This window comes from Hylaeus anthracinus, unplaced genomic scaffold (genome assembly GCF_026225885.1).
Source record: "Hylaeus anthracinus isolate JK02 unplaced genomic scaffold, UHH_iyHylAnth1.0_haploid 4, whole genome shotgun sequence".
In the NCBI taxonomy this organism is placed as follows: domain Eukaryota; kingdom Metazoa; phylum Arthropoda; class Insecta; order Hymenoptera; family Colletidae; genus Hylaeus; species Hylaeus anthracinus.
The window spans coordinates 15,321,942-15,339,356 of NW_026535289.1; the positions used below are offsets into that span (position 1 = coordinate 15,321,942).

The window sequence follows — 17,415 nt, forward strand, 5'->3', positions numbered from 1 at the left end:
ATGGAGAAGAGTGCAGAGTTCGTTGACTCGGGATAGATTCGAATGATCGTTTCGCGTATTTTATTACCTATAACTTGGAAGTAAAACAATTCCCTGTTACTTTCGGTTCGAACACTTTCGCGTCTTACTGTACAGAGCTCGTAGCGGTTGGTTCGAAGAAGATGGCGCGTTCGATCGTGCGTGCTATTCCGCGGTAAATATACATACACGAGGGAACGTTTCGGGATGATATCACGAGCTCAAGGTCTAAACTTTAAATCATACATACGGTAGGTGTTTAACTGCTCGATGACGTCATACTACGCGCTACCGTGGCGTAGCTTTGGACGTGGGTACGGGAGACCGGAGCGTAAGCAAGCGGAGACGCTTGGACAAGAGTCGTAAACACTGCTGCTGTATGTACAGGGTGTGCGAAAAATAGTGTGCCACGCTCCGATACAGAATGGAACAAAATTCTGTCTATTCTGTCGATCTAACATTGGTTGAGTTTGATGAATCTACGTGTAACTTGTACGCTTGAGCTTTCATCGCTATTTGAGAAATACGACAACAAACCTTTGGCGTTAACGCAACGCATCCGTCGCGAATGCACGCTATACGCCAATGTATGCACGAGTCGATTTCTCTGGTCGAACGCGCGCAACATTTGTGCATTATCGTCGCAGGATCGATTCCTTCGTAACCGGCTACATCGGGATGAAAAGTCGCGCGACCGTGGCACCGGTGAAACCGGTTTCGGAGTCAGACCTCGGCTTCGTTTCTCTATCCTTTCGGTTTCTTTCATTCTCCTCGCGTGAAACTCCCTTCCCTTTTTCTTTTTTTCTTCTTCTTTTTCTTTTTTTTTTTTTTTTTTTATAATAATTTTCCCTCGAACGAAAGTACAAGAAGAGGACACCGAGTAGTAAAGAAAAAGAAGAAGAAGAGGTGGCTGGTGATAATGAAAACGAAGTCGAGATCATTCGCGAGTAAATTTTGTACGGAGATACGATCAACCTATTAAACGTTCGATGAACTTATCAATTCAACCTATCAATATCGGAGTGTCGTTTGACCTCTGAAGAAGCTAGCTGCAACGCTGGCGAAACGCCGTGGTATGTTACCCAAAGGACACGACTTGCAGTTGGAAGCCTCGGTTGGTGTCGAGCATCGATTCGATCAACGTTTTCTTCTATCGCGGAAAAAGGGCGTGACGTTCGCAATTACGATGACATTAACCATACCGATACTCTCGAGGATATCAACGATTCGATTAAAAACGGCGTACTCGTTTAACCATTCTTCGTTCGACGATAAAGTCTAGACTTTTTTTTTTTTTTTTTTTAAATACTTGTAATAGAAGATCCTTCTGAAAGATAAACATCCTAGATATATTTATTTATTTCTGATCTACTTGTTTCGTCGCAAAACAATGGTTGCGTTTATTTTTCCATAGAGCGCTTAGGCGAAGATTAAAATTCTCGCAATTGACGGAGTTGCTCGCTGCGCAACTCTCGTCGTAGAAAAATATCGATTCCACGGTGTACACGCAGATCCGCAGGGGTGCCCCTTGAAAAGTAAGAGGGTCACCTTTTACGCCGTAGGGTGGTGGCAAACAACCATCGAACAAATAGGGTGACATTCTGTCTCGACGCGAATTCTTCGTTTTATCGCCCCGCAAGGTCGTTTCTTGCACACAGCTTTTTTTCCTGACAAACAGAATAACTCCTTGGTGACTTCGTTTATGGCAGGCTCGAGGATCAACTTTGCGTTTAAAGGACGTCGTCTCGAGAATTTTTATTAAACGATACTTTGACTTTGGCTTCGTAGAACGGATAAATTAAGTAAAAATTAGTTAACCTGGCCTTGGAGCGTTGTCGGTTAGTCTATTCGGTTCAGCTATTAGTTATTTTGAAATCCTCTCACGCTAGTGGAATTAGCCGAGGAATGTTTTATTTCATTTTTCATTTTTCAACAACATGGTTTGCCGGTGTATGCCCTTTGTTATATCGATACGGTTATCGAGTAATCCCGTAAGTTGGCGTGTGTCAACACACCCTTTGGCACGGTGCCATTCGTGCAACACGTGAGTCCAACGAAATAGTCGACGACTATGAGAGAGCGTCACCGAAAAAGAAAGTTAGCCCTAATAAATCACCATTAGCTGATCACCTTTTCGTGCCGATCGCGATGTTAATCGATCTTCCGATTTCACCGGCTCTTTACTATTCAGTCGACGTAACCTTCTATTATTATGCCAAATCCAGAGGAAATCAAAATTAATTACGTTAACCCATAGTTTCCTCTAAAAAGGAAGGATTTATTCCGTTTTTTATTTATCGATACTTGTCAAAAATTATACCTCCAAAGACAAATTAATCCGAAACTTACCTGTACTTTAACGTTTCGACGTGCTTGGACACAATTTTCATGCAAGACGTGGTATTTGTTTTTTCAGCGAAGGTAGGGAAATGGTACGCGTGTCGTTGCTTGGTCCACAACCTTCACCGACAACACCCGGCGTATTTCAGGTCCAGTCAATCGCGATATCGAGGACTCAACCGATCGACATGGACACCGTTCCGGCCGAACTCCTGACCACCCACACCGAACACACGGCTCCCGCCTATCACACGCAAATCAGGTAACATTAAAAAATTTTTTTCTAGTTTGGTCGTACGGTCGATTTTATCGACCGCCTCGCTCTGTTTCGATCGACCGGTTATCCGTCGATCGCGTCGAGAAACGAACGCGATTAGAGTTTAGAAGGAAGTGTCAGAGGTTACGCCGATAATCGGATAAGACAACGAACCGCTTTGGACGATGTCATCTTAAATTTTTAATCAACGGATCATTTAAAACGTGACACGTACGAAGAACGTATCGAATAGTCTTAAAATGTTATAATCACGTTTGCGTCTGTTAATATATATTATTAACAGATGAATTTAACTTGTAATCGAATATCTTTTCATTTTTAATGCACAAAAAAGTTGAGTATTCCCTTCAAGTAACGTTTTACGTACATATATCTTCTTGATGAGACAGATAAGATTGCCGATAAGATCCAATCGCTGTAAAATTATCGGATTTCGTCGATCGAAGTATTATCGAATCGGAAGGTCGTCGTAAATGAATCGGAAACTATGCGACAACGATCGAATCAGATGTCGCTCGAACGCGAAACGACGTTCTCGTTTACCTGCAATCATGTTTTTTTTTTTACATCTCGTACCATTCGCTCTTCCAATAGCGTTACGGGGAGTAACGTTGATTCTTACTTTCGTAGAACGTTAGATGTGAGAAAACACGTATCGCGTGTCAGGCGAGATGGTCGCAAGAAAAACGTTAAAAAAGTCTGTGCAATTTGATCGCTCGGGACGAATGAGAGCCTCTGTCTTTCTTATAATTAACTCCCTGCGCGTATTACTAGTGACCCCTGTGTTGCTCTTAATGGACCGGAAGTGACGTACCATCCCCTCTGTCTCTCTGCTTTTCTCCGTGTTTCTCCCTCCCTCGAACTGCGCCCCGTGCTGCCAATTTATTTATGATTTCTCGCGACTATTATGCACGCGCAGAATGTTCGACGATATAGGCATAGTCGAGCGAGTAACCGTTACGCGTGAACGCGTGCCTGTGTCGCGACGCGATCGTTTTATGAATCGTTTGCTGCTCGATCGTTCCGCATCCTGATCCGTTTCTATCTCGGTCTCTCGAACCGTCTGTCGCGTATCGTTTTACCCTGCGAGCGAACGTTTTCACGTCTGAAACCAGAGATAGACAAAATCGTTATCTCGGAAAGAATTCGAAACTTCGGTTAACGAACGAACGGTAGGCCACTTGATTCGCTACTCGAACTCGGAGTTGGAATTTCAGTCGTAGAACGAAATTACGTTTCGTTAACAATTTTCTATGGCGACGTACAGCTAGGGGAAAATGAAAAAAGAAAGTATAGGAAAAAGGGTAAAGTCACGATCGATCGATGGTCTCGGAGTGCAACGGCCACGCGGTGAATAGGTATGTCGCGTACCTTATTCTTACGTGTACCTTGTTTAGATGATACAACGGTTTTCTTTAAATAGCGTGACCCTCTCACGCAAGTCGTATGCACGCTTAATAGGTATATCGAACGTTACGATGCCATTACGGAGTCGCGCACGATGTCACAAGCGTCGAGACGACCTATTCGGTAATCGCAGCTCGCGTCAGGCTCGGTTCCACAGACGCAATTTGGATCGGCCGCGTCGGCTGAAGTCGACGTCGACAAGTGTGTCTAGGGAGCGTGTGGAAAGGGAAGCCTTACTCGAAGAGTCGAGAGATGCGTTTACCGTCAGGAATTGGACGCGTAACGTGGTAAAGAGGATCGGCTCGATGGAAGCAAAGAGAACAACTCGAGTCGTTTAAATTGCCAAAACTCGCGGGATTCGAACGTGCACATTTTTTAAACAAATTCGAAACGAGGGAAAGAATGAATTCGAGCTTCTCCAAATTGGGGTGAAGAAGCTACAGCTTTGCCGCGCTTCCGCGTGTAAGCGATCGTTTAAAGCGTGGTCCGAGCTACCTGTTGGCATACGCGAAAATGTGGATTCAGACTACGGTAAACTAAAACTAATACGACGTACAGACCTCGTTTCTCAAGCGTCGACGAACTCGTCATCTTGGAAAAACGTTGAGGTTCGAATAGTTTGGAATGAAAAACGTTCTCACCGCGACAGACGGTCGACTCCGATTTTTCCGATTTACACATTCATCTGCGCTACACGGCTGCGTCGTATATCGAAAGCTAAAGCGCAAAACCGACGAAGAAACATTCCAGAGCGACGACTGCGAGAGCACCCGTTCGAACATTCCAGCGTTTCCTTTCCATTGTCTGCTCTCGGTTTGCCGGTCTCATCGCTATCTCATTCGACACCGGTTACATAATCCTTGCATCCTGACTCTTCGTCGAGGATAAAGCACCTCTTCCTGCAGCTTAACGCGATCTCACGCTTCCCTTTCTCTGGCAATTAATTAAACTTGTCGCGTACGAAACGCACAGCTCCAAAATGGAGAACAGTTAGTCGCGATTGTTGCACCGAAAATAATGAAATTCAAGAGTCCTCTCTATGTTTCCGATCACGTTTCGACGATATTACGATTCGTATTCGTACACGTGTTCGTTCCAGTCCATCAAGTTCGAACAGAAATCGATTGGTAATTTCCTAACCGGAAGTGGAGGGACCAGGAACCCCGAAAAGGCGCACCTTTCGAACGATGTTTAGTACGTCTACTCGATCGCGCGTTCGAAACAATGTACGTGTCGTAAATGCAATGGATGCGACGAGTATAAAACTCAACGAGTAATAAGTTTGGATTTGGACCCCTTAGTCGCCGATGCGTTAACCGCTCTCGGATGGTAAACGCAATTAGGTTGAAACGACGACCCTCTGGCTCGAACTTGAAGGGGTCTCCGTTTCGCGGTACCGATCCCAACGCGGTGTCAGGAGCGATGGTACCGTGTACCGTGTACCGTGTAGTAGCCAATGTACAAATAGCACATCGTCGAATGGTACTATTAACAGTACCGCCACCACGAGGAGCACTGCGTAGGTACCTACTAGAGGCGGAGGCGGAAGAGGAGAGAGGTCGCAGGAGAGGAGGGACGATCGATATAGCGTGGGTGGATGTGCAGAGGTGCGGTAGGACAGCCGCCAGTTGTGCTGTCGGCTGCATCAGCGAATAACCGTGGTCTCTCTCGATCGGTTCCACGGTGCACCCGCGATTCTTGTTGTTCGTCGGTCGCAGTGTACCGTGACTCGTGTCGTGTGTGCCGTGCAACCGGGATGCATCGCCGCTTCGATGGAGATCCGTGGCGGTAGCTGCCAGTCGGATACGTGCTCACTTCCTCGACGTTCCGCCCTCGGTGAATTTTCGGACGATGACGCCTAACCCAGAACTGGCCACGTATCGTGCCAGCTTTCGTTCGTTCGCGATCACGATCGCGTCCTTCGCGAGACATTCCGGAACTAGCGGGATCGGGCTCTCTCGCACGCCGTCCAACCTCTAGAGGGGACGAAACGAGAGGGGAACTTGGATTTTTCGCACCCTCGCGTTCCACTCGATCCGATCCCAACCCTACGGGACGTATTTTCTAGACACGGTTCGATCGCCCGATTTTAAGCGCCGCGGGCGTATGCTAACGTAGAAAACGTACGCGAGTGTATCGGACGCGATGACGGTGGCCTTAAACGGTAGACGAAATGGATAATGGAGGAATTTCGATCATTCAGTAATCGATTTATGATTTAATAATGGTATATCTTGGGTAGAATCGACTGCCGGGACTTATCGGAAAGGCTTATCTCCGATCCTGCCGTACAAATGACGTTGTTAGCCATTCGAACAGGCTGTTCAAACAAATTATATACCAATCGATCGTCGATTAATCGAGGACTGTCGAAACGATTAACAGCGTCGCATTTAAGGCGGTATATGCTCGACGAGCGTTACAGACGTATCCAACTAGGAGATCCGGGACGAAATTATAATTACGAGAAGAATTGCATTTTACGAAATACATCTTACGTATGTTTTCCATATTAGCATTCTGTAATAGTAATATAATAACGGGGCAAGGTTGTATCGCGCGGCGAACACAAGCTTCGGGCAGACTTGAGCTCCTGGAACGAAAACCGAGATCTGGCCTCTTGAAAATAGAAACGGGACCAGCATTCTGCGAACAGCATCGCGTGTCTTGAGGGATACCAAAGATAGAAGCCAACGAAAAGAGTTGGAGAACCATGACCTATCTCGATCCGTCTCCTCTAACTCTATCCCAGAAAACTCGCAACAACGAGAGAATATTAGCGAATCTTTCACGATTCCACGTCCTCGAGTTTTACAGAACTCCGAACGGAAACTTTCGCGACGGACAAGTCCATTCGGTTGCGTGACGTTGCAAACATTGCTTACGATTTATTCGATCGACCAATTAATTTTTTCTTTACTCCAATTTAATTCCATAACCGAGGTTTTCGTCAGATTTTCATAGTCATCGATCGTCCATTTCTGTTCCACACTCGGAGAGGTTTAGATCGTCGAAAGCTCGCGGAGAATCGGAATCGTGTTGGTCGTCCATCAGTGCGCGTTAACCTGCAATTTCATGAAATAGGCGCTGCAAATTGACCAGAATAATGGTCAGTGGAGTCAGCAGGTCGCCGCGGACAGAATCAATTCGCGTATCGCGACCGTACGCCGGCGAACACACTGCCCTACATGTCTCTGTTTATCGACGGCACTCGGCGTCCGCGTTTCTCGGCTATCCCCTCGTACTCTCTGGCTGAATTTTCCTGGTCAGCGAGTACAGGCGACGACGCAGCCGCGGAAAAGCCAACCGCAACCGTTCGCGACGCTATAGCGCAATCGTGTACGCACCCCTCGCATCCCTTGCAAGGGGATCCCTCACAGCTGTGCCCGTCGGTGATTTTCATCACCTTTAGACGGATAAATTCGGGGGCCAAACAACGACGTTCTCGTAGAACATTCCGTTCGAATAGACATTTTTCAATTTTCCTTTTTGACGTATCCGAGACGTCCTCTCGAATTACCTATCCAGCTTCCCAAGAGCCTTTACGCGAACATTATTACAATTATCGAGGCAGTTGGATTTGCATCAAGAGGAGTAACTAGACGATAGCTTAAATGCAATTCGTAAAGGGAAGGAGCTCGTAACGAGGGACGTGACCCAACAGAGCGAATCTTGCTCCAGACGCGTTCTTAGATACTCCAAACTCGAGGGCCAATTTGCGCTTCGCTACCGAGTCCCGGGCCACGGATGTAAATAGATACAATTGTTTTGCAACGTGGAAATTACCAAAAGATGATGCTTTGCAAAATTCATCGTTAAAGAATATAGGTACATAGGTACCACGAACGTGACAAACTCGTACGGTAAAAAAAGAAATTAACAACGGCAAACAAAAAATATAACGGCGCAAAATACATATATAATTGATCGGGCCACGCGTTCGATGTGCCTCTAAAGAAATTCAGAGAGCCGATCATAGAGGCGATTGGTTTTACCTTGACGAATTTTCCAGATGGTTGGTGTATGTTTTTTAATGGCGTCAGACCAATTGCCGCGAAATCTATGAAGTTTATCGAGGTGAAATCTATTACCCACCGGACGCGAGAATCTCTAATATGGACTGTGCGTCATCGTGAAAAGTTGTGACCGAACGGGAATGGAGAATCGTTTCTCGGAGTCGAGTGTACGACTGGACTTTTGGACTACTCGAACGCCGCGCATGCTTCTTTGTTAAATTACGTATGACCAATCGGTAATTAGCGACAACGATAACGTACAGCACCGACTTCGTTTTCGTTTCGAAAGAATCCTTGAATTATAACGAGGGAGAGCACCTGATTCGAGGTATACGAAGCGCCACGTCGAGATATTTTTCGTACTTCGGGCTCCGCGAAGCGCGATCTTTCGACTGTCGAAGCGAACGAGGTCGCCAATTAAAGAGGAAGCATCCAGCTTTAATTGAAGCGCGAAATCGGTAGAATGTTTCCAAGGTGTCGAAACCCCTCGAATTTACAAGATACCGAACCGTGTTTAACAATGTTTACTCGTAAAATTTGTTTGCCGCTTTCGCGTCGGAAATGGAGCGGAGGCCCGAGGCTGAAGAGTCGTTTGCTCGACGGTAGATCCATCCGCCCCTGCGTGCAGGTATTCCAGTGGGTCTGCACTAGATACCCCGAGGAAGACTGCGCGCGGGACCACACCGTACCAGCCATGACCCATATATTCACCCTCGTCGCACGCTTCACCCTAGGCCAACCCCGTCGCTGGAGTCGCGAGAGCACCAAGCAAACGAATACGAGGCGAGCCGAGCTAAGCTCGTGCATAGAAACCGCGACACGTATTCGCCCATGATGATAGCAACCGCGAGACGCGAGCGTGGCGAGGTCGTGCCGCTCGTTAATCGGGATCTTGAAAACGTCACCGTTGAAAATAACAAATTCGCCAATCACGTCGAGCACTTTTTCTACCGATATCGAGGCTACTCGGATTTTCTCGTGAATTATTCCTCGAGTACGGCCTGTCTCGCGAGCTCTGTTTTATTTTTTACATGGTACGACCAATTTTTCATGATCGATTTCAACGGAATCGCGTATTCGTTGTGCGGTGGTACCAAGATACATCGTCCGCGCAAGGTTGTAGTTTTTGAACTTTGTACCGCTATCTCTTTCATCGTTCCTTCGCAAAGTTCCTCGCACGATCCACATCATCTAGCTCGCATCGCCAGACATTTTTTTTATAGAAAAGTATCGGTATATAAATATCATGGAGCATCGAACTCACCGTTATTTATAACGACAGGAAGCTCTCTCGCACACACAGGCGCGAACAGGTCTGGACCATTCCGCTCGATAGAATGCTGATCAAAGGAGTACACCGATAGGTTTACGGGGTTCGAATTAACGTCTGTTCTCCACATGGTCCGTTAGAGCTGTTAAACCGTAGGATCCCTCGGCCAGATCTCGAGCAAGGATAGCTTTGTTATCGCGGACACCTGCATCGGTACGAATCGACTTCTGTGGAAGCCGTACATCGAGTGTCGGTTATAAACAGAATCGGATCGATGCCATTCACCGCTACTTCGGCCAGCTTGCACCGGCTAATCGCGAAACGAATAAAAATTTGTCGATATCGTTCGATTCGCTCGCGAGTCACCGGGTATTTGCTTTGGATTTTCGCGCATTCGTTTGCCGTGAAAGTTATCGGGATGAATTATTCACGTTACAGATATACGCGGTGACTCGAGTCATGGTCTATTTTCAGAAATAACAGAAATCGCGGTGAAGCTACATAAAATTTTCGGACAACTCGATCGTATCAACGTTGTTTTCTTAAATTCCTATTTTTCTGAAGCACTCCGTACAAACCGTTGCAATTAGGTATAAGACAGGGTGGGTTTTCGTTTGAAGGTTAGCACGTGGAAAAGAACGGGCTCGTTGTCGGTAGCAGGAAGGTAGGCAACACGGGGATCGGAGTAAATAGGTCGAGGATTTTGTGGAAATAGGTCAGCTTCGACTGGCACGGATCGATGAACAGCTTACGCGTTCCATTATGATCGCCGATGAAACGGACCGTCGAGCTTTTCCGCGTGTGTATTTGCTTTCGGAGCGGAAAATAACGTCGACGATCCCACGCGCTGCGCCACGCAAAACAAGCGACATTTTCCTTCCTTCGGCGTCATTTTTCATCGAATCCTTCCCAGAAAATACGTATTCGAGTAACGGATGGCAGAGCGGATATCTTTATTTTCGATTTGCTTACAATGACGTGAAACGAGCGAACGTTCAGCATTTTCGAGCATGCGATTTGTACAACTGGACTCGCCATAAGTTGGTTGGACGTGTCGCTTATGTATAACAGAGGCCGTTCCCTCGACGTGACAGCTGGAGTGCAGAGATTAATTAACCTCTAAAATTTTAGGTCAAGCTGTATAGCTGTTTAGGGCATTACGCATACGTAATACACGATTGACGGAGAAGCTCGGGAACCCGGATGGAGGACAAGTTTGACACTAGCGATAAAGAGATGCTTTCGGTGTCGATGCGTTTATTCGATCCTCGTCGCAACTAAACCCATTTTAACCCTATACACTCGCAACCACTGACAAATCTATAACCGAGTGCAATTGGTTGAGACTCGAACCTTTTGCAAGAGTGTAAAAAATGTTGATTTTTGGCGTTTGGTCCTCGTATCGTAAACGCGGTTGGATAAGTGCACGGTGGAATGAGTTTTGTCGGTCGCGAAATATACACACGGCCTGAAATATAACGGGTTGCGTGAACGTACCGCGACATACGCAGAGAAAGGGGAGTTGGGAAAAGAGGGGGTGGACGTGGGAGAGAAAGAAAGACGGCAGGCGGTAGTCGCGAGGATCTCCCGCCACGATTCCGCTTAAAAATAAAGTCTTACGTTTGCGTTCCGAGTTGGTTCGCGCGAAATCACGGCCGAGTTCTGTTAGCGACAGGCTCGGGGAAATATTTGGAGTAATTTGGACCGATAGGCCGAACGTCGAGGAGCAAGCCGGAGGAAAAAGGATCCAGTGGTGAACAGTTTCGCGAGTGAAGCGTGAACTCTAGGCTCGCCTCGAGAGATCAAGGCGTCCGATGTTGATATCGAGAGGCATCGATTCGCGATCGCGAGCAAAATGACGACCACCCACGGAGGCCACGTGTATTACGTGATCAAGGTACCCAAGGACACGGACGGCAACGAAAGGTAATCGTCGTTTCTTCGTCAGCGCCTCGTCAGCTTTCGATGACAATGGAGGCGAACCATTGCGACCGAATTTGCGCAGTTACACGCGGAACCACTTCGTTTCGTTTAGCCGTCGCGTTCCGATGGTTTTGTAAACTCGAATATTCTTGGCAAATGTTGTACATGGTATGCATCGGTACAAATCGTGACAATTAATCACCGAGCATCACGCTAATAACTAATTGTAAGTATCGCTCGGCAAGGGTGGTCCTTCGATCGTAGTTGGTAAATCGTCGGTCGGCACGCCACGTGCAAGCTCATCCAGATCCAAAACTGTTCGTCAAGAGCAACCGTGTATTTAAGGTGAATCGCAGCGGAAATCTTCAGAGGTCGAAAATGTCACGAGGTGGAATTCATTTGGGGATCGAACCCTCGGAGGTAGTAGGAGCAACGAGAGCTCGGCTGACTCACGGGAAATGACACGGTTCGAATAAAATGGTTGTGCTTCGACTTGTATACGTATAGTGTATCGTTTTATATTTAAACTGTTACCGGCGCGGTCGTGCTCGTTGATTTTCACCCAGGGATAGGAAGAAAGGAACACGCGAGACGAACCGCGTACGCGTATAGTAACGATCGAAACGTGAAACGCGAGGATATTTTCCCGTTACGATAATGGTAACACTTGAAGAAACGAAAGTCAAGCGTTTCTTTCTTAAATATCGACCTACTCGCGCAACACGTCCGAACAATAAGACTGTTTTCTCCTCGCGCAGCGGTGGCAACCGAACAAAAAGAAGGAAGCCCGCGAATAACCGCTGCCACCATTAATCAAAAACGACTTCGCTATCAAAGACCGCGATCAACTCGTCACCTGCTGCGAGAATAACGCGACCGACGATTTCCTTTCCGACGCGCAAAAAGGCAACGTTTCGTTTGTCGTCGCGCAAACAGTTCGCGACTGCTCCATTGTCGCGTACGATGTCGGAACTGCGGACAAACGCGACGGAATGCGGTCCGTCGCGAAGATTAATCGCGGCGGGGAAAGCGAGGGAGCCGGTGTATAGTTTCGCAATATCGAACATTATTAGTCTGGTTGGCCGTGGTCCAACGGTTCCGATGAGCCTACCAACCGTTTCGCCTCGGCCTGCCCAACGGAATAGCAGCCATTCTCTTCCTCGTCGCTTCGCGTCTTCCGGCCGACTACCTTCCATTTTTTTCTTACGACTTCTCTCAGAAATTAGCAAAACTTCTGGAAAAAAAGTTCAAGTAACGTATGACGAGATACGGAAAAGTTGAAGAGAGGGCTGTTGTAGATGTTAATTTTCACGTTTTTTTTTTTTTTTTTAAATTTAATTTTGCACACATCGCGCACACGTTTATCGACGAAAACTAATTTCGAGGAGGCGTAATCTGTTTCGTGGAACGATTACGTGAGCGCGCTCGCTAGGCGTGCAGCATAAGGGAGCGGGTGGAAGACGGACTGTAATTAGGTGCAATGCGATACCGTGGACAATGTCACGGTTAGCAGGGAGTGGCAATTATAATTGACTCTAATTTAGCACGGTGTGCATTTCAAACTCGACGAGAGAAGAAAAATATCACGGATGAAAACATGCGTAAACGAACAATCCGGATATTGTTCTAAAGTTAGAAAAAGAAAAATTAACTCCTCTAACGATCCAATGGAAAAATTGTTCGATCCCTCGAGGAAGATTTCTTTCGTAATCGTAGCTATTTAGTAAGTTTTTTAAAACGACCTCAAGACACGTGGCGCAAAATCATACTTTGAAAGTCCTATTATCGACGGATCGAGCGTCAAACCTTTGAACGCGATGTCCTCGCGTTGAAGTTTGCTTTACGTGTCCTCGAACTCCTAAACCGTGGCATTCACGGTCCCGCATGAATCACTCGGTATATAACGAACGAGGTACAAACAGCGATCGGCTTAGCGAGAAAAAACGAAATTACGGGTATAAAAGCGTCCGATGTTCTACGTGTTGTACACACGTAAAAATAGGGGCGAGCGCGCAACTGTAGCTCGAGTTGCACACCCGGTGCACACGAGCGACCCACGTCGCTTTGCTACGTCAGATTCGAATCGCGTTTGATTGATCTTGAAAGGCTCGATGGCCGTTTAGGCGTTTCCGTGAACAAGTAAATTTGCCAAAATACTTTCGTACTACGTATTTTTCAGAGTGTAAACTAGAAAATGTACGAAAGAAAGAAATACTTGTAGTTTTGGAGACACCGTATCATCTTAAACGAACGAATTAATTTGCAGCACGGACAGCGGCTGGGATAATCCGTTCAGACCGGACGGCGACCTTTCGAGGGAGGCCGACGAGATAGTGGAATTGATAAAAGGTGGAAAACCCATCACCCCGACCCCTGGCCAAACCGCTCCACCGTTGCCAGGATGCGAGACTGGCGGGAACGCGCAGACCGCGATCGACCACGATTCCAGTTCCAGCCCCTTGCTGAAGTCTTCGGCGAATTCGACCAACCGACACGCGAACACGTCGCCGAAGCCTGGTCAGGAGAATGGAAAGGCCCACAGCACTCCGATTAAATCTGGAACCGCCAACAGTCAACAGCCTGTGAACGATAAGGTACCGATCTTCCGTTTATTCTTTTCTCCCTGAAAAAGGAGAATGACCAACTATTCGTTCGCAGCGTAAACACGAGTGGTTTGTTTGCGTATGTACAGGTTGCCGCGGCATCGAGGGCAGCGACCGTGGAGGTGGCCAGAATGACGGCGCAGGGACCAGGCGACGCTTCGCAGGTCGAACACGTCACCTTGAAGAAGAAGCCTAAATGCAAATGTTGTGTTCTGCAGTAATGGACGCGAACCGAGCACGGATGTCTCAGCAACCGGACGACGATTATTCTCCGTCGTCGAGGACGCGTCGCGGCGATATCGTTGAACGACGCGTTCTCCGTTCGCGTTTCTCGAATGGGTCGTTAGGTCGCTACCAGCGCCGTGGAAAACGACGGAAATCCTCCCATCGCGCGTATCTCCTCCCAGGGACGAGTTTCCTGAAAAAACGAGGAAACGCGGCTACCAGATGAAAGCGTAGCGCGACAGGACAGAGTCGGTAATCGCGTGTCCCCTCTTCGAAAGACAAGTTTGATTTTTCGGCTCGAAAGATGAACGTTGATAGACCGAAAACTCGAATCATTTCACCGGGGAACGTTTACGAACGAATCGACGCCGACCGGGGGAAGCTACCTGACCGCGCGTAAACCACCGAGCCTCTTCGATAGCCTTTCAGAGACAGTGAAGTGTCCATAAAGTAAATAGACTATGAAAGAAGAGAATGGGTAAGAAAAAAAATTATATATATTATACATAAAACTATATTGTAGATACAGAAATGGTAGTTGTATAGCTTATATGCTTTTACTATTGTGGTTAATTACTGTCAAAAATCATCGTAATTTCAAGAACGTGTAAACGACGACGAACGCGAGCGTGAAAGGAAAAAAGAAATATATAGGTTCGCGATCGCACGGAATGATGTTTAAACTTTGATCGGGTTTACCGAGAAAGCTATTAATTATACTTCGTTGGACATCGATATACTACTATATATATATATATATATATATATATATATATAGATTCATAAATTCTCGTTTTTACTCAAAACTCCAAACCTCTTCTATATAGACGACTTTTACGGAAAATTTTTTAACATCGCGTAGAGACGTGCGCTAATCAAAAGGTACTACCGCGATCGTGAAGAGCGACTATAAATGTAAAAATGAGGGAGAAAAAGAGACGAGAAACCGCGGCGTATTTTTTTCTTTTCTTGCCGCGACACGAGCATCATCGGGAACGCATGTTTTTTCTCGATGACGATGTCTTTCCTCGTAATCGTTTCACTTCGACACGAATCCTTTACGTTGCCGTTATTTTGTACGCCTCGCATCAAACATGAAACGCAAACGTATCGAAGAAGAAAAGCTGTGCTACGATAGTTGCGCGCGAGTAACTATTCAGGATCGTCGTACGAAATGTGTAAATATCGCGATATTTTTTGAAATGTGTGCATGCGAGACTGTCGGCGATCCCTGAGGAGCACGAGAATTCGACGAGGAAAGCAGTTGCGAGCGAGATTGCTGTTAGAGCACAAAGTAAACGCGTCGAGTACGGAGAAAGAAAAATGTATACGTATCGCTTGTCGAGGAAAACGGAGCAATACGGGTAATTGCACCACGAGCGAGTATAGTTTGATCTTTAACGCGTTAACCCTTTGAGCATAAACGAAAAGTCTAACCGTTGATCCACAATTGAACTATGCTTATTCACGGTACGATTACTTCTGAAGATGAAGAATGCGCGAGATCGATCGTTCAGCGATTTCTTTTTGGTAGACGTTTTTATTTTCAGTGTCCGTAATCAATTATTTATTGTTTTTATCGAATATGTATTTCGTTTCCACGTGTCATTTCGCTGCTTTCAACCCGTTTTTATTGTATTTAACTGTATGCATGAACGTGTACGTACGCTTCGATGGATCTTGTCGAACTATGTTTGTATAGACGCGATCGAAGAATGCGAGTAAACGCGTTTACGACACGTCCAGCGCGGACGTTGATGTTCGTCGTTGGGGAAACCGTTGATCGGTTCCACGCGTAATTATTATATGTGTAAGAAAGTTGAACCGCGTGTTTCCGCTATGCGAAACGGAACTGCTTGTTGTATACGCGCTGAAAGAGGAACATCAAAGAATAAGCAGGAAATTGTCTTTCTTTCTTTTCCAGTATTTACCTATGATTGATTTTAATAGATTTCAATCCCAATAAAGAATAATCGTGTCTCGTGGAAGAAATTCTATCAGGTTACCGTATGAAATGATTTCTTTAATCAGACTTGTTTAATTCGAAGACATCAAATTTAACGTTATTCGTGCTAGTCGACGACTACGCGCGACGTGGAACAGAGGTATAACGCGTCGTCGCATCGAGCGGTGCTTGTTTCGCGTTTGGCTGTACCGTGTGATGTATGGTTGCGTATCTGGCTGAGCGAGTGCCTGCCTGTATTTTTTAATACACATATCCGCGTATTTTCCTAGATCGCCCGGGCCAAAAAATATTTATGAAACGCTGCGATACATTAGTGGTGACGGAACGAGTGTAGTAGGAGTGGAAGTTAATGCAAGAGCGACAGAAGATGAATATAAGAAGATTTCCTTTATTTTCAATTCATTGTACGCAGTTGCAATGTATGTACGGTACAGAGTGTAATATAAAATTGTAAGTAATAGGAGAGATCCTGAATAATTTACTCGCGTCCTCGCAAATTACAATCGCGAAGCGAACGTATACCACGAAGCAAACCCGGAAAAAGGAGAGTTCTGTTACAGTATGTACATGGTCACACAACATCCACGTAACCTCTCCTCCCCACCCACACACACACACACACATACAGACATGTGGAAAGAACACGAGCTATCCAACTCTTTCGCTTGGTATTTCTTAAGAAAGTGATAATAAAAAGACTTGTGGAAATCCCTGGATATTGACATTTGCGATATCAGAGTTTTATGTTATACGAAGGTTTTTTATGAACAACATTTTCAACTGGAAGGTATTGTGTTTACTCCTTACGGGAATCCACTAAACTCGAGCAACTATGTTTCTTGCAAACCATAGTAGTAAAGAAGGTCGAGAACATCCATGGAATAAGATACCGTTTCATTGGCTTATAGGTTAAAACTGGTTCATATATGAATCATAACTTTGAATTTCGTAACTCTTCACTAGCGCCACTACTAGCGGGAAAACGCCCAAGTTTGTTCTCGAATAGTTTCTCTTTTTATTGCTAGATGGCGCCATGTAGAATATCTTTTAACGGCATGATGGTAATGTACCGACCAGTGTCGGTAAATACTATGAAAATATCGCCACCTAGCGGTAAAAGTAGAATCTAGTTACGACAATGATATTTAGTGGCGCCATCGGTGAAAAAATGCCCAAGTTTTTAGCGAAGTTTTTAGCTCCAATGGCAATGTCGGTATCCAGAAATTAGTAGCGGCATCTATCTGCAAAAACTAAGAACTATTTCATTAGAAACTTGGGCGTTTTGGCACCGATGGCGCTGATAATAGGCTCATCGCGCGCGTAAATTTGAATGTGTACTTTTGTACTTTTTATAAACGATTTTCGAATTA

General features: G+C 46.0%; 1 protein-coding gene across 2 annotated transcripts in view; it reads left to right on the forward strand.

The window, feature by feature from the left end:
- The window catches only part of LOC128895206 (uncharacterized), a 42,569-nt gene extending 26,059 nt beyond the window's left edge, over positions 1–16,510 (forward strand). For both annotated transcript variants that reach the window (XM_054157617.1, XM_054157618.1), the window contains exons 5-7: positions 2,435–2,620; positions 13,518–13,845; positions 13,944–16,510. In XM_054157617.1, coding sequence (XP_054013592.1) covers positions 2,435–2,620; positions 13,518–13,845; positions 13,944–14,075 — 646 coding nt within the window. In that variant the 3' untranslated portion in view covers positions 14,076–16,510. The remainder of the gene's footprint in view (positions 1–2,434; positions 2,621–13,517; positions 13,846–13,943) is intronic.
- Positions 16,511–17,415: the final 905 nt, after the last annotated feature.